Source organism: Trichoderma virens (assembly GCF_000170995.1).
Source record: "Trichoderma virens Gv29-8 chromosome Unknown TRIVIscaffold_6, whole genome shotgun sequence".
NCBI lineage: Eukaryota > Fungi > Ascomycota > Sordariomycetes > Hypocreales > Hypocreaceae > Trichoderma > Trichoderma virens.
In genome coordinates, this window is record NW_014013743.1 from 1,006,678 (window position 1) to 1,020,854 (window position 14,177).

The 14,177-nt window shown below is 53.3% G+C and overlaps 3 protein-coding genes across 3 annotated transcripts; 1 reads left to right on the forward strand and 2 right to left on the reverse strand.

Moving 5' to 3' along the window:
• Positions 1-290: 290 nt before the first annotated feature.
• Positions 291-3,920, forward strand: TRIVIDRAFT_54150 (uncharacterized protein; the record flags this gene model as incomplete). Its single annotated transcript, XM_014101169.1, has 3 exons — positions 291-351; positions 426-496; positions 597-3,920. The coding sequence occupies 3 exons, from the start codon at positions 291-293 to the stop codon at positions 3,918-3,920; spliced, it is 3,456 nt and encodes a 1,151-aa protein (XP_013956644.1).
• Positions 3,921-4,885: 965 nt separating this feature from the next.
• Positions 4,886-5,878, reverse strand: TRIVIDRAFT_150174 (uncharacterized protein; the record flags this gene model as incomplete). Its single annotated transcript, XM_014101170.1, has 3 exons — positions 4,886-5,275; positions 5,336-5,637; positions 5,800-5,878. Coding segments are annotated over 3 exons (771 nt in total), but the record flags the coding sequence as incomplete, so codon positions are not given.
• A 3,231-nt stretch (positions 5,879-9,109) lies between these two features.
• On the reverse strand, positions 9,110-12,117 carry TRIVIDRAFT_122965 (uncharacterized protein; the record flags this gene model as incomplete). Its single annotated transcript, XM_014101171.1, has 3 exons — positions 9,110-10,943; positions 11,090-11,697; positions 11,779-12,117. Coding segments are annotated over 3 exons (2,781 nt in total), but the record flags the coding sequence as incomplete, so codon positions are not given.
• Between the last annotated feature and the right edge of the window lie 2,060 nt (positions 12,118-14,177).

Genomic DNA, 14,177 nt, shown 5'->3' on the forward strand with positions numbered 1-14,177 from the left:
CAAACAAAAAGCCTCAGAAATTTCTCATCCAGGCAACTTTTCCAAACTCATTCACATCCACCCAACAGAGCTCTTCGATGTCAATTTTGATCATCGACAAGTAATGCTCCGCAGCTTTTAGTGACATGTGGAGTGCTTCAAGCAGTTCGTTCTGCGCTAACATTAGCGGGGCTACTTATCGCATCTTATCGATATCCAGCAGCCTTATCGCTATCAGTTAGAAAAATTTCCCAGTTCACTCTCAAATTCTGGCACTGAGCGGCGAGCGCAGACTGCCACGACAAGCCATCATGGAGGACCAAGCGCATAAGCCGCATCGCAAGAGCAAGGAGAAGAAGAAGCACACCGGGGGTAAGTGATATTTGCAATCGGAGACTGGGAGTTCCTAGCAATTGCCACACAGACCTGATGTTGACTTGTCGCAGATCGCAATCCCAAGGCGTTTGCCTTCTCCAAGCCCGGCAAGCTTCAGAAACAGGCTGCCAGATCCTCTGATGTATGTCTTTGTCCCAGTATCTCTTTCTAATGGTTGATGATTCCACAATCTCACTTCTTGGGTAATTCCATATTCATCCATATGCTAACCGCCCCTCAAGATCAAAGAAAAGCGCCTCCATGTTCCCCTTGTCGACAGGCTTCCGGACGAGGCGCCGCCGCGTCTCGTCGCCATTGTTGGCCCCCCCGGCGTCGGCAAGACAACCCTGATGAAGTCGCTAATTCGACGATATGCCAAAGAGACAATTTCAGATCCCCAAGGCCCCGTCACCGTCGTCACCTCGAAGAAACAGCGATTAACTTTTGTGGAATGCCCTAACGAATTGGAGGCCATGGTGGACATCGCCAAGGTGGCCGACATCATCCTTCTCATGATTGACGGCAACTATGGCTTCGAAATGGAGACTATGGAATTCCTCAATATCCTGGCTGCTACGGGTATGCCTGGTAACGTGTTCGGTGTCTTGACCCATCTCGATCTGTTTCGTAAGCCTGCCGCTTTGAAGGATGCCAAGAAGCACCTGAAGCGAAGGTTGTGGACTGAGCTATACCAGGGTGCCCATCTCTTCTATCTCTCTGGTGTCATGAACGGCAGATATCCCGATCGTGAGATTCATAACCTATCCCGCTTCCTATCTGTCATGAAGAGCCCGCGACCTCTCGTATGGAGAAACTCCCACCCTTACAGCATCATCGACAGCTTCCGCGACATTACTCACCCAACCAAGATTGAAGAAGACCCCAAATGCGATCGATCCATTGTTCTATCGGGATATCTGCGAGGAACAAACTTTTCAACTCAGGGCCAGCGAGTGCATGTTGCCGGTCTGGGAGACTTTACAGTGTCGGCTATGGAAGTATTGCCAGACCCTTGTCCTACCCCAGCGATGGAGCAGGCCTTGGCGAAAATCACAGGAAAGACAGGGCGGAGGAGACTGGACGAAAAAGAAAAGAAGCTTTACGCGCCCATGTCTGATCGGAGCGGTCTAAAAATCGATGGTGATGCTATCTGGATCACCAGAGAAAAGGGTTTCACTTTTGATAAGGATGCCGATAATACTGAGCGTGGCGAAGGTGAAGAAATGATCATTGGACTCCAAGCTGAGCGAAGGCTTCTTGGTCAGACAGAGGATGGAGTACAGCTTTTCAAGGGAGGCCAAGAAGTCAAAGAACTAGACGAGGCACAAGATACTGGCAGAAAAGAGCCACGCAAGGCAAGAATTGCCGAACGAGAAGAAGAGGATGACGGCGAGAACGAGGATGATGAAGGCTTTATCAGTGGAAGCGACGAAGAAGATCCGGATGAGGAAGAGGAGTTTAATGAAGGAAAGTTGGGTAAAATGTTCCGCAGCAAAGATGCCGACAAGGAGATCAACGGGGATGACGATGTTGCCTTTGCGGACAGTGACTCGGACCTTGGCTCCATTACAGACCTGGATGAGGATGCGGAAGATGATGAAGAGTACGATTCTGACGAGGAGACTGCAGCCCTCAGGTGGAAAGAAGGAATGGCCGACAGAGCCATGAAACTCCACTCCCGGAAGCGTACATACCACACTGCTGATTTGGCTCGCTATCTTTACGATGGCTCCATGACTGCCAGCGAGGTTATCAAGAAATGGAAGGGCGAAGAAGAAGAATCAGAAGAGGAGGACATTGAGCAAGACTCGGAAGACGAGGAGTTTTTCAAAAAGACATCACATGAAAGCGAAGATCTGGTAGAAGACCGGTCAATACCGGAGTACGACTACGAGGACTTGGCTGCCAAGTGGGCTTCTCAGGAGAACATAGAAGCCCTGAAGAAGAAGTTTACATCAGGAAGGAAAAACGGAGGTGGAGACGACGAGGACGAGGACGGTGAATTCGGTGGCTTTGATGACGACGAAGATGGAGATGGAGATGAGGGTGACGAGGACAGCGAAGGTGATGGTGAATTTGAGGATCTAGAAGCCGATCCTCAAACCGCACCCCAGCAGCAGACGGCGGAAGAGATCCAGTCGGAGCGTGAAAAGAATGCCAAGAGGAAAGAGGAGCTCAAGGCGAGATTCGAGGAGGAGGACCGAGATGGCTTCATGAACGACAAGGCAAAAGCTCGACGAGAAGGAGGCGAAGACGAGCAAGAGTTTGGCGAGGATGACTGGTACGATGCGCAAAAGGCCATGATCAAGAAGCAGCTGGACATCAACAAGGAAGAGTTTGAGAACCTGGATGAACGCCAGAGAGTCGCTGTCGAGGGCTACCGCGCCGGCAAATACGCCAAGCTGGTGCTCGAGGGAGTCCCCGCCGAGTTTGTCTCGCGCTTCGACGCCCGGCTGCCCATCATTGTCGGCGGCTTGTCGGCCACGGAGGATCGCTGGGGCTTCGTCCAGGTGCGCATCAAGCGTCACCGCTGGCACAAGAAGATCCTAAAGACCAACGACCCCCTCATCTTCTCGCTCGGCTGGCGGCGTTTCCAAACGCTTCCCATCTACAGCATCTCTGACTCGCGGACGCGCAACCGCATGCTCAAGTACACGCCCGAGCACATGCACTGCTTCGGCACCGTCTATGCGCCCCTGATTGCGCCCAACACGGGCTTCGTCTGCTTCAACTCGTTCTCGAACGCAACCCCGGGCTTCCGCATCGCTGCCACTGGCACCGTCCTCTCCGTCGACGAGTCCACCGAGATCGTCAAAAAGCTCAAGCTCACAGGAACCCCCTACAAGATCTTCAAGAACACCGCCTTCATCAAGGGCATGTTCAACTCTGCTCTCGAAATCGCAAAGTTCGAAGGCGCCTCCATCAAGACCGTCTCCGGCGTCCGCGGCCAGATCAAGCGCGCCCTGTCCAAGCCCGAAGGCCACTTCCGCGCCACCTTTGAGGACAAGATCCTCGCCAGCGACATCGTCTTCCTGCGAGCCTGGTACCCCATCAAGCCGCACCGCTTCTACAATCCCGTCTGCAACCTCGTCGGCTGGCAGCCCATGCGCCTCACCGGCGAGGTCCGCCGCGCCGAGAACGTCGCCACGCCCCAGCTCAAGAACTCGCAGTACCGCAAGATTGAGCGCCAGACCCGCCACTTCAACGGCCTGCAGGTCCCCCGCGCCCTCGCCGCCAGCCTGCCCTTCCGCTCCCAGATCGTCGCCATGAAGCCCCAGAAGAACAAGACGTACATGCAGAAGCGCGCTGTCGTCCTCGGCGCCGAGGAGAAGAAGACGCGCGCCTTTATGCAAAAGGTTCTCACCGTCCACAACGACCAGGTCGCCAAGCGCCGCGCCAAAAAGGACGAAAACCGCGCCGCCTTCAAGAAGAAGCTGGCCGAGGGCGACGAGAAGAGGGAAGCCAGGGAGAAGAGGGAGAGCAAAGAATACTGGCGCAAGAATGGCCGCAAGAGGAGTGCTGGAGACGACGAGGGCGGCGGCGGTGGTGGCAAGAGGAGAAAGTGAGGAAGCTGATGGAAATAATGGCGGGAGTTGCGTGTTTAGCAATCAAAAATTTCAGCATCAGGGATAGATTTATACTGGCTACTGTACTCACTTACATATTCATATTATACTTATTGCCAATACGTATATAGCAAAGTAGGGTCCCCCTACCTGTTTCAAGAGCACGGTGCGATTCTCTTTTTGCCATCTCTCAATAATCACATGCGATTGCCACATATGTAACATATGTAACGAAGGAAAGATTAGATATGAGATCTCGATTGTTCTGCCTGGAAGGAAGGGATGGCCGTTCATGGTGTGCTAGAGAGACCAGGGCCGTGCCATTGTGTGACGTGGGCTTTAACCATGGCACCATTGGGAAAAGCCGTGGATATAATCATAGCAAGCATGCAATTTAGGCACTCTCAAACAGAGGCAGAGGGTTAAAAGGGGAATAATATGCAAACCCAACCTGCAAAAAAACCATTTGCATGCTACTAAAACTAAGACAGGATTCCACAAACAGCTCTCAGCTTAGAGCCACCAAAGTCCATATGGAAAAGGGGGAGTAGACTCTCAACATAGGGCAAGGGAAAGAATAAAGAGGAAATATGAAACCATCCCAAACTGACAAGAAAAAAAAGTTTGCCAAAACAAACCTACCGGCCTTGTAGCAAACGCCGTTATCCTCCACGCTCCTCCCTGGTGAATGTGCCTCTCTTAGCGTAAAGGGTCGTCCTTCTTTCGCCTAATGTGTCCCCTTTGCGCTAATAGGGCGGATATCATGATGCTCTGATCGGTGGTACACCGTCGGCCCCTCCAAATCATGTGTCCTGCCTGTTCTGATTTCAATCTTGGAAATATCCATCACCCCAGGGGGAGATATGATCTGCAGTATAAAGAATGTGAAAAGCACTATTGGATAGCCCAGCTTTGCGTTTATCGCTTCTTTAACCGTAAACACACGTGCGCGTCAACAAATGCATCTAGGCATGGATAGGCTCCTGAGAGACAGGGGGCTCGGCAGCCTTGGGTTCCTCAGTAGGAGGGGAAGGGAAATCAACAGGGGACTTCTTGGCGGCGGCGGGAGCAAGGTTGTGGCTGCGCAGAATCTCAGTGACCTTTCCGGTGTAGTCTCCAGCATACTGCTTGCTGACGGCAGCGAGATGGTCGGCCTGCTTCTGAGCAGCATCTCGAACCTGGGCAGTCTGGGCATTGATGGCATCGGCAGCAGTCTTGAGCTGCTCGTCGATAAACTCCTGGTTCTTGGAGTAGATCAGGGGGGCCAAGAAGGCAATGGAGGTTCCGATGATGGCAAGGACCCAGTAGGGCAGCACCTTGATCAGGAAGCCCGAGATGAAGGCAGCGACGCAAGTCTGGAGTTTGAAAGATTTAGTTCCCGGTCAATCGAAGCACAGGGCACGTGTGCGACTTACAGCAGCCGAAACGCTGACATTCTCAACGAAAATAATGCGCTGGGTTTCAATCAAGAAGAAGTTGATGAGTCCGTGGGCATCGCTAACCAGCCTCTCGAAGGTGTCGTGAGAAAGTGTGTAGTATTGGCGGGGGCGGAACTGAGAGGCCAGGCCATTGTTAAGGACCAGCTTGCCTGTAACCTCGGCAGCAACAGTGGTAGCCAAAATCATCCAGGACAAGGAGAGAATCCAGCTAAAAAGGTTGAGATACCTAACGGCGATAATGGTAGAAATGACGGAAACATAGGCGATGGCCGAGTTACCTGCAGCGAACAATCAAAAGTCAGCAAGAGAGGCCGTGCCATGCTTGCCATGATTCCCCCATCGAGAGGTGAAGGCGATCTCACATACGCACACACAAAAGAAGTGTGCATCGCAGCGAGAAAGTGGGCATGCGTTTGCAGCGGGCAGCGGGCGTTACTCACGAGGGTTCTTCCAGGACAGAAGCTGGGAGAAGAGCGAATGGTAGGCCGTCAAGGGCTCTTCAGTGCTGCCGTTGGCGGCTTCTAGAGCTCATCGTCAGCTATACAGGAGGGGCAGGTGGCGGCTTGAGGCCTTGTCTGTCACATGCAAAACTGCCCAACCCAAGCGTCAGCATCCGTAATCCATGATATTACTGGACAGGCCCCGTTTCCCTGTATGTAGGTACGGGATCGATCGAGCGGTAGACAAGTGGGAAAGGAAGCAGAAGCGTAGCAGTGAGCCCACATACCTTACTGGAGTGGCCGTTTACCGCGCCAGCTGAATCGGCCATGATGCTTGCTTTGGTTTTTGGTTTGTCGTCGGGATTTGCTTGGAGAGAGTTTTTTCTTTGGAGGGGTCTGGCGGTCGCACTATTGTGGCGAGCTCCTGTGATGCGGGCGGCGGGCGAAGAGAGGTTCGGAAGCTCTGGATTCCTAGGGTCTAGACAGCTGTCGTCTCAGTATCAGACCAGAGACACGAAGAGGAGAAAGGGGCAAGAAAATAACAACTGCGCAGGGCCAGAGACGGCGAAAAGCAGCAGAGCGTCTCCTTTTGGCGCCAAGGGCAGGAGGAGGCGGTTGTTCTTACAGCGTACCTTTTTTGGTGATGGAGGAGAGAAGAGTTCGCAGCTCAGAGGAGGGGGAAAAGGCGCTGGAAGTATGGCGGACAGGTGGGATGCTTTTTTTTACGCTGTGTGTGCAAGAGGGAAGTTTAAGAAAGGGCCTGGGCCGGGGCTTTCAGGTGATGGTCTGGTGGAAGCTGCGGGCAAGCTTGTTCTTTGTTAGCGGCAGGTGTCGACGTGGTTGTGACGCTGCGATTTTGTGCGCCCCTCCCCTTGCTGCCTGCCCAGTTCTTTCTGCTGCACTGGCCTTTGCTATTTTACCTTTTTTTTTTTTTTATTCTTTTAATTTATTTCCTTTTTTTTTTTTTAGAAGAAGATGATGGGTCTCTTTCCTCTTTCGTATCCTGTGGCTTCTGTCAAATATACTTTTTGGGTCGTTTTTCTCTTCTTCTCCCTTTTTTTTTTTCTTCTCCTCCTCGGTAGGTACTTGCTGTATGTACCTCCACCAGAAACATGACCTTGCCACTCTGAGAAATGAGAAAAGCTAGGGGAAAATCCAGGAATCACATCAAAATCAAAATTAACATGTGCTGGTGGGGAACTGGTCTCCTGCTCTGGTGCGAGAGGGTACCTGTTTTGTACTACCGATGTATGCAGCAAGTACCTTAGCTCCGCCGGTGGGGTCTCTTTGTGGAGGAGCAGCGCGGAACAGGTACAAGCTGGGGCTTGCAAAGCTACAAGGCCGCGGGCATGATGCAACACGATGGCGCTAAGAGCAAAGAGCTGCGACAGGTGCTGCAACGTAGTTACAAAGTTACAAGCAAGCATCGTCACCTGCCCACCAATGACGCAGGGCCGTCACCAGCTCCATGAATCGCACGCAGCAATCGTGAGGCCACGTTTTGCTGTTCAATTAGAGGTCCATATGTACTCCTTGTTACCTTGATATACGAGTACAAGTACTCTATCTATAAGCACTTACAGGTACTACAGGTAGAGTACCAGACCCGAGCATTATCGGGAGGAGGGGCTGACAGATACTATACAGTGCAGTGCAGTAGCCGAACCACTCGCTGATGTGCTCAAACCACACCGTGATGCGAGACCGTCACAGATAAGCAAAAAAAAAAAAAAAAAAAAAAATGAGACCCTCGGCAGCCAACCAGGCGCAAAGCCGCCCCCGAGGAGGGAGCAGAGCGGCATCAAGTTACTTCTACTCTACTCTACTGCATGCATGCATGAGACGTTGCCCAAAAATACTACAGCACATGCCCTGTCCCTCCCAAGAAACCAATAGCCGCTCCGCCGTTAGAGAGATTACTACCAAGGCTGGTTTAGAATGCCCTCCGTAATGCGAAACCCTCTTCCCCCATTAGCTCCATGCAATCTGCCACATATCGGCAAGCATCCCAAACTACTAGGTAATGTTACAGGTCGAGGCCAAAACATGCTCGGTAACCTCCACAGCTTCCAAATCTTCCACAAGTTACAAAACCCAAGCACCTCGCGGGCGTCCGGAAATGGTGGCATCATTGCCGCCAAACTCTTGGTCCCACCAAGTCCCTTCTCCCTCCCCATCACGTAGAAGGAATTTCCCAATGATTGCTCCTCTTGATCGGATTCAAAAAACATTTTCAGCGGCACGAGAAATGGTCATTTCGGCTTTTCAGCTGCAACTCTTCGTTTCCCGCCCAGGCTTGCGCAAAAGACGGCATCAGCTGCCGTTGGCTGGGGCACGTGCTCCATTGCCGCCATTGGGGTCAATTGTCTATTGGTCAGATTCTGTCGCGATGTGACGCCGAGGCTAAGGTAGATGCGATATGAGCTCCTGCAGCTGCGATGCAAGGGAGACGTAGAGAGAGGTCATATTCACCGCTGCGGCAGCACGCTGGCACAGTAATAGTAACAGTCATTTCCCGTAGTCTTTGTAGAAGCAGGCAGAAGATAAAAGAAGCGAAGATAAGAAGTGGGCAGAGGAGAGAGACAAAGAAAGACAAAGAACAAGCTACGGCACTGTACGACGACTTCACATGCGCAACAACCCCCCCGTTTCTCATGATGCATCTCAACCCGTGTGCTAGTATTTGCGTCTGCCATGTCTGTCTGCTCAAACTGCCTTGCAAGCTTCGGCTCGCATGAATATCCTCTGACCCATTCCATGCCATCAAAAACTCCGTGCTAAGTTCAAAACAAAAAAAGAACGAAAAAGAGAAGAGCAAAACACGCCTCGCTCTGAGAATATGAGCTGACCCTAATGCATAGATGAAAAGACAGAAAGAAACAAACAAACAAAACCGGGCTTTGTCCATCCCAGAGACAACAACCCTCCGTCTACCGTGGCCACTCCTCCCAAGAGTGAAACCCTTTGTATGTACTGCGCCCCCTCCCGAGCAAATGCAACCTCGATGAACAGCAGGCCATGGGCTCATTTCCACAAGTCGTGCATTGCAATCCAAGGTCCCCAGTGGTCGGCGACAGCGATGCATATGTGTATTTCCCAATCCAACTTGCCCGGTGGCGTGCGATTCTCCCATCTCTTTATCTAAACCTCCTATCCTCTCTGTGTGTGTCTCTCCCACTCCGCTTCTCACGTCTCACCTACGCCAACCCCAGAAGCCACCGGTGCCGGGAGATGTCGTCGTGGCTGCAGGCTGCGCGACTTTGACAGTGACTGATCCTGCGGGTAGAGGCGCGTTGGGGGAGTCGTTTGGCAGCCCGTAGGCCTTCTTCAACGCCTCCAACTTCTGTTTCGCCTCCTCCGCCTCCTGCTTCGCAATGGCCTGCGCCGTCTTGGCCTGCACAAGATCCAGGAGCAGCGTGTCGAGGTCATTTGTCGATGACCTGCTGTCGTTTGACTCCATCGGGGTCGCTGGCATCGACGATGGCGGCGGGACAAGATCGTTACTCTGTAGCAGCGACGACTTTCGTCTGTTATACGTAGCGCCCTGAGCAGCTACCGACTTGCTACGCCCGAGCTTAAACTCCCTCAAGCCGCCGCCGCCGCCGCCGCCTCCACCGCCGCTGCCACCATTCGCCTTTCCAGTCCAATCCACTCCCGACTCACGGACGCCGACAGGATCCCCAGATATCGGCCTCGCCCTCAAAACTTGGATTTGCTTTTCCAGCCGCTGCTTGTCCTGGTGGAGAGTTCTGACATGGCTATGGCTTTCCCGAAGCTGCTCCTTGAGAGATGACATTTCCTGATCCAAATCATGGATCCGTCGGCTGAAATCCTGGTTCTGCGACATGGCACTGGCCAGCTGATCTTTGGCTTGATCCAATTCGACTTGCAATTCCGACCTCTGACCGAGTGGGGGCGACGGAGGCTTATCCTTCTTTTTGCTGTTGTCGTTTTCGTCCTCACTCCCAAAGCGGCTCTCCACACGATCAAGCAGCTCCGATAGGTCCTCGGCGGATGGCGCATCCTTGGCCTCGGGCGAGCCGTCATCAGACTTCTTCTCTGCTTCATCTTCCTTCTCCCCTTCCTCAGCATTGTCAGTCGCTTCTTCAGTTGTTGGGCTGTCGGCTCCATCCTCGTTCTCGCTTGCTGCTGCTTCATCCCCGCGGCTCGCTCTCTTCCTGAGCCCATCCAACAGGGATCGCACAGCCTTGCGATCCTCGTCTCTCTCCTCTCTCTCACGCTTCAGCTCGCTCGACAACAGCGCATGATTACGCTGCAGCTCGCTCAGGGCTGTGAGGAGATCTTCGATCTGACTATGCAGATACCTATCTTCTGTATTCTTACTGGTGCTAGGGGCGGCCTTGGGGCCTACTGGGGTCGATTCACGGCTTCCGGAATCGTCCTCGTTGGTGTTTGAAGAATCCCGCGACACGGTGGTGGCATCCGTCGAGGATGAACTCATGACGCTCATGGAGCTTGCCTCGACTGAGTTTAGAGTCGAAGCAAGGCTCTGTTTGGAGGTGCTCCGACGCAGCATGCTCAGCGGCCTTGACGGCGCACTCAGGCCTGGAACTAAACCTGAGCCTCTTGGGAACGCACCGGACGACGCCCAGATGCGACCGAGGAATCGGGCTGCAGCTGTTGCGATATCAGATGTACGAGCGGTATTGGCGGTCGCGACTAGAGATTCGCGGTATCCCTGCTCGAGCTGGGCAAGCTTCTCTCGGGTGACTGTGCTTGTGAGGCTTCCGAAATCTTGCACAAATTCGTCGGCGTTGTAATGATAGCAGTCCCACAGACCCCTGGATAAAAGGAGCTGCATCACGTCTTCCAGCTCGGTGCAGGAAAGCAATCTAGTCTCATTCCTCCGCATCAGTGATAGTGCGACGCGCATTAGTGTCTCAGAAGCGCCCTCGGCGAAAACAACATCGTATATCCGGAACAGCATCGGCAAGGGGCATGTGGTAGCGAAGAAACTTAGGAACCACTGCGAAACATATGCTGTTTCTACCTGCAGATCTTCCAAGTGACTCCACAGCATAGGGAGATTGGCCCGCAGGAGTTCTCGGAACTGGTATATTCGCACATGAAGTCCCGAAAGATCTGGCAGAAAGCAACTTCTCAAATCATAGCGCTCCATGAGCCTAAAAAAAGAGGAAGAGTCTCGGGTTAGTACTACTCACTTGTATCACATCGGCCCAAGGGTAGCTGTGTCACCTTTGACTCTGGATGCAGAGACAAGGTAGGGAGACGGAGAAAAAAAAAGAAGAAGAAAAGGGAAGCCGCTTACCGAACCAGAACACAAAATGCCTGCTTGTCGGGCATGTGCATCAACAGAGGGCCAACGAGAAAGGCGAGGCCCTGGCAGTAGCCAATCTTGGTGTCATACAGACTAAATGTCTTGAGCACCCGGCCAAGCATGCGCTGTCCATCGCCGTCGGGATCGCGAAACATTTCGACGCCAGGGAAACTCCTGCCGAGATCCTTGCCTATGAGACCCTCATAAGGGCTGGATTCGCCATTGAGTCGTTCGTACTGCTCCTCCAAGCTGGCGTCGCGAGCACCAGACATGCTCTGCCACACAACGCCTCGGAGCGGTGGGGGAATCCCTTTGCGGATCTTGTTGGACAGCAGCGTGGGGAGCCTGGCCGCAGTCTGTTGGTAGTCCTTGACGAGGGCTGCGTAGAATTCGAGATCCGTCATCGGCGGCGGGGGCAGCATCGAGTATCGTAACGCGGCGGGTGTAGGCCCGCGAACCATCTTACGGAGCTTAGCCATTGATGGCGGGCGCGGCCTGCTAGGCTGGGGCTTCTCAACAAGTTGGACCTTGACGGTCTTTGGATTTGTCGCCAGCTTGGCATTTTCCTGCTCTAAACGGGCCAGAAGCAAAGCGGTGGACTGTAATCGCGGGTCAGCGGGGACTTGAGAGGGAACAAAACGATATGGCTTGTGTGTCGTGACAAAAGGTTGCGCACGTACGTTATCAGTCTCTTCGTCTTTGGTCTGTTTTTCTTCCGTCTTTTCCAGCTCCGCCCAGTTGACTTCCTCTGGATCCGAACAATCGCTGTCGGCATCGTCAAATTCTCCAAGCTCGTCCTGAAGGCTACGGTTGGCCTCTGCCGAGGCAGACAAGGTGGCAGTCGAGTTTCGAGAGGCGCTTGTCGCATCGAGGCCGCCGTCTTCGGTTGGCTGGCTGGGTGTTGGCAGCGTCGGCGAGTCGGGCAGTTTGCTTTCGCGGGGGTTGCTGGTGTCCAGCGACAGCGCCGGCGGCTCAGAGAGTCTCACGGTCACCATGGAATCGCGGGTCGTTTTGGGGGTCACAGCTTCAGCAACTTCGGCTTCTTCGACGGGCTGCTTCGGGGCAGTTTCGGCGGCCAAGGTGGGCGTGGACGGCTCGTGGCCGTGCTTCTCGCCGGCGTCCATTGCCATCAGGGCCCGCCCAGGTGGTTGACGAGAAGGAGTCTGATTGTTAAGCTCGCCCTTGGCGGATAGCAAAGACTCGCAATGAGGCGGATTGCTCTGCTCCAAAGCCTTGTCCCTTAGTACTACCTAGTACCTTAGGTATTATCCGGGGGGGGCTTCAGATACCGCCTTCCTCCTTTCCGCCGTCAAGACGGCAGAGATACGGGTAGCGCAAAAGTGGTTCGACTCGATTCCTGGAGCAAGTCTGTGCTCGGCACCTCGTACCCAGTACCCAGTCTCTACCACTACCAGGTCTACCAGGTACCTTGGGGAGCAGGCAGATCGGATACTCGTATAGCACCAACGTACCTAAAAAGCGGCCCTGCGCTGGTACGAGTGCTCCGTACTTTGTATGAGAAAGAGCTGCCTTGCAGTGGTTAGTGGTGTTCGGTGTGCGGAGTCGGCAGAGGCTCTGGTGTTTCATCGAGGGGTTAAAGGAGTTGGTTATCTGAAGACCGGGGGTCGCCGCGCCGTTGGGCTTTTGCCGGGTCCCTAGAACCAAGACCAAGAATTGAGAGGGAGAGAGAAGAAAAAAGAAACGAAGAAAAAAATCCCCAAGGCCAAGGGCAGAAAGATTCCCCGGGACAGGCCTAGGCTGTGGGGAAGAAGCGGCGTGCTGTAGGTGAGCAGGTGTATGGAGTCGTGCCCAGATGCTATTATGGATTATGGATGCTGTGACAGTACAGTAGTGCATTGAGTAGGTACATGTAGTCTGTAGATATCGGACTAGTAGTACGGAGTACTATTGCCCACCAAATGAGACCCCCCGGAAGCGCCGTCGATGAAGTTGGCAGCTCAATTCAATTGGCGTGGCAGAGAAATTGCACCGGCGGGCTCATCGACGAGTTTTCGACTTTTGGGCGTGCAAATGCATTATGGGGTTGCATCAGGTCAGGTCAACTGTATTATTGGGTGCTAAATGTCCGCCTTGACACGGCCGTCTCTCGTACCGGCTACTTGCCTTTGTGCCGTCGTCCGTGTGCAGCTCCAGGTATCTTGGACTTGCGAGGCGTGCCACGGGTGGGTGGATAACCCCTGGGCTACCTGCTAGGTGCAGCGCTTGTGCTGGATTATATTGAGCCCTGGAGGTGTGAGTGGCCCCTCGCGACGATTTCACCCTGCCGGGGCTCGTCCATGCAAATCACATCAAGCGGTCACTGCCTGTAATCTTTGGCGTCATGCAGCAAAACTAACGTGAGGTTACAGTTACTCTGCAGTATACATATACAGACGTCAGTGATGTGGTTTTTTCGGGGAATTTCCAGTTCCTTTTTGCTGAATCGTTTCTTTTTTTGTTTTGATTTTGATTTTGTGGCGTCTGCAAGTGCCCATCATTTCATCTACGGAGCGCGCCTCTAGCCGTTAGCCGGTGTCCCCTGATTTCCGTCTCTCTGCCCTATTGCATTGCAGCCTTCCAATTCCTGCTTCATCTCATCTGTCAATAACCCAAAAACAACCCCCCCCCCCCCCCCCAACAATTTTAAAGCACGCCTTGCCCTCTCTCTACAGTATGAGATCAGCGTCATTGTCCCTCTTTTGAATGGCTGGAAATCACTGTGCTGCTGCGCTGGTAAAAATAACCTCCCGCCACTCACTTGTCACCCTCTCCAAAAAGGGATGCCACCGGCAAGGAAGATCCACCCCACGCGGGAGAACCGGGGTGGATCCTTGCCACCTCCTGTGGCGCGAGCTGGTGGGCGGAAGAAGCTCCAGCCACTGCTGATTTGACGTCTGGCTTTGCAGGGTACAAAGTCAAAAGATTTTAGACGCCAGCCACCAAATTAACCAATAGATGCTGTGCAGCAAATCAGAGAATATTCTTGGCTCTTCTCTGGTTGATGGTGTGGTCGAGGGCTATTATTACTTTTTTGCTAAATGCAAAGTGAAGCCTTCCTTCATTCGCCAGATACCTACGG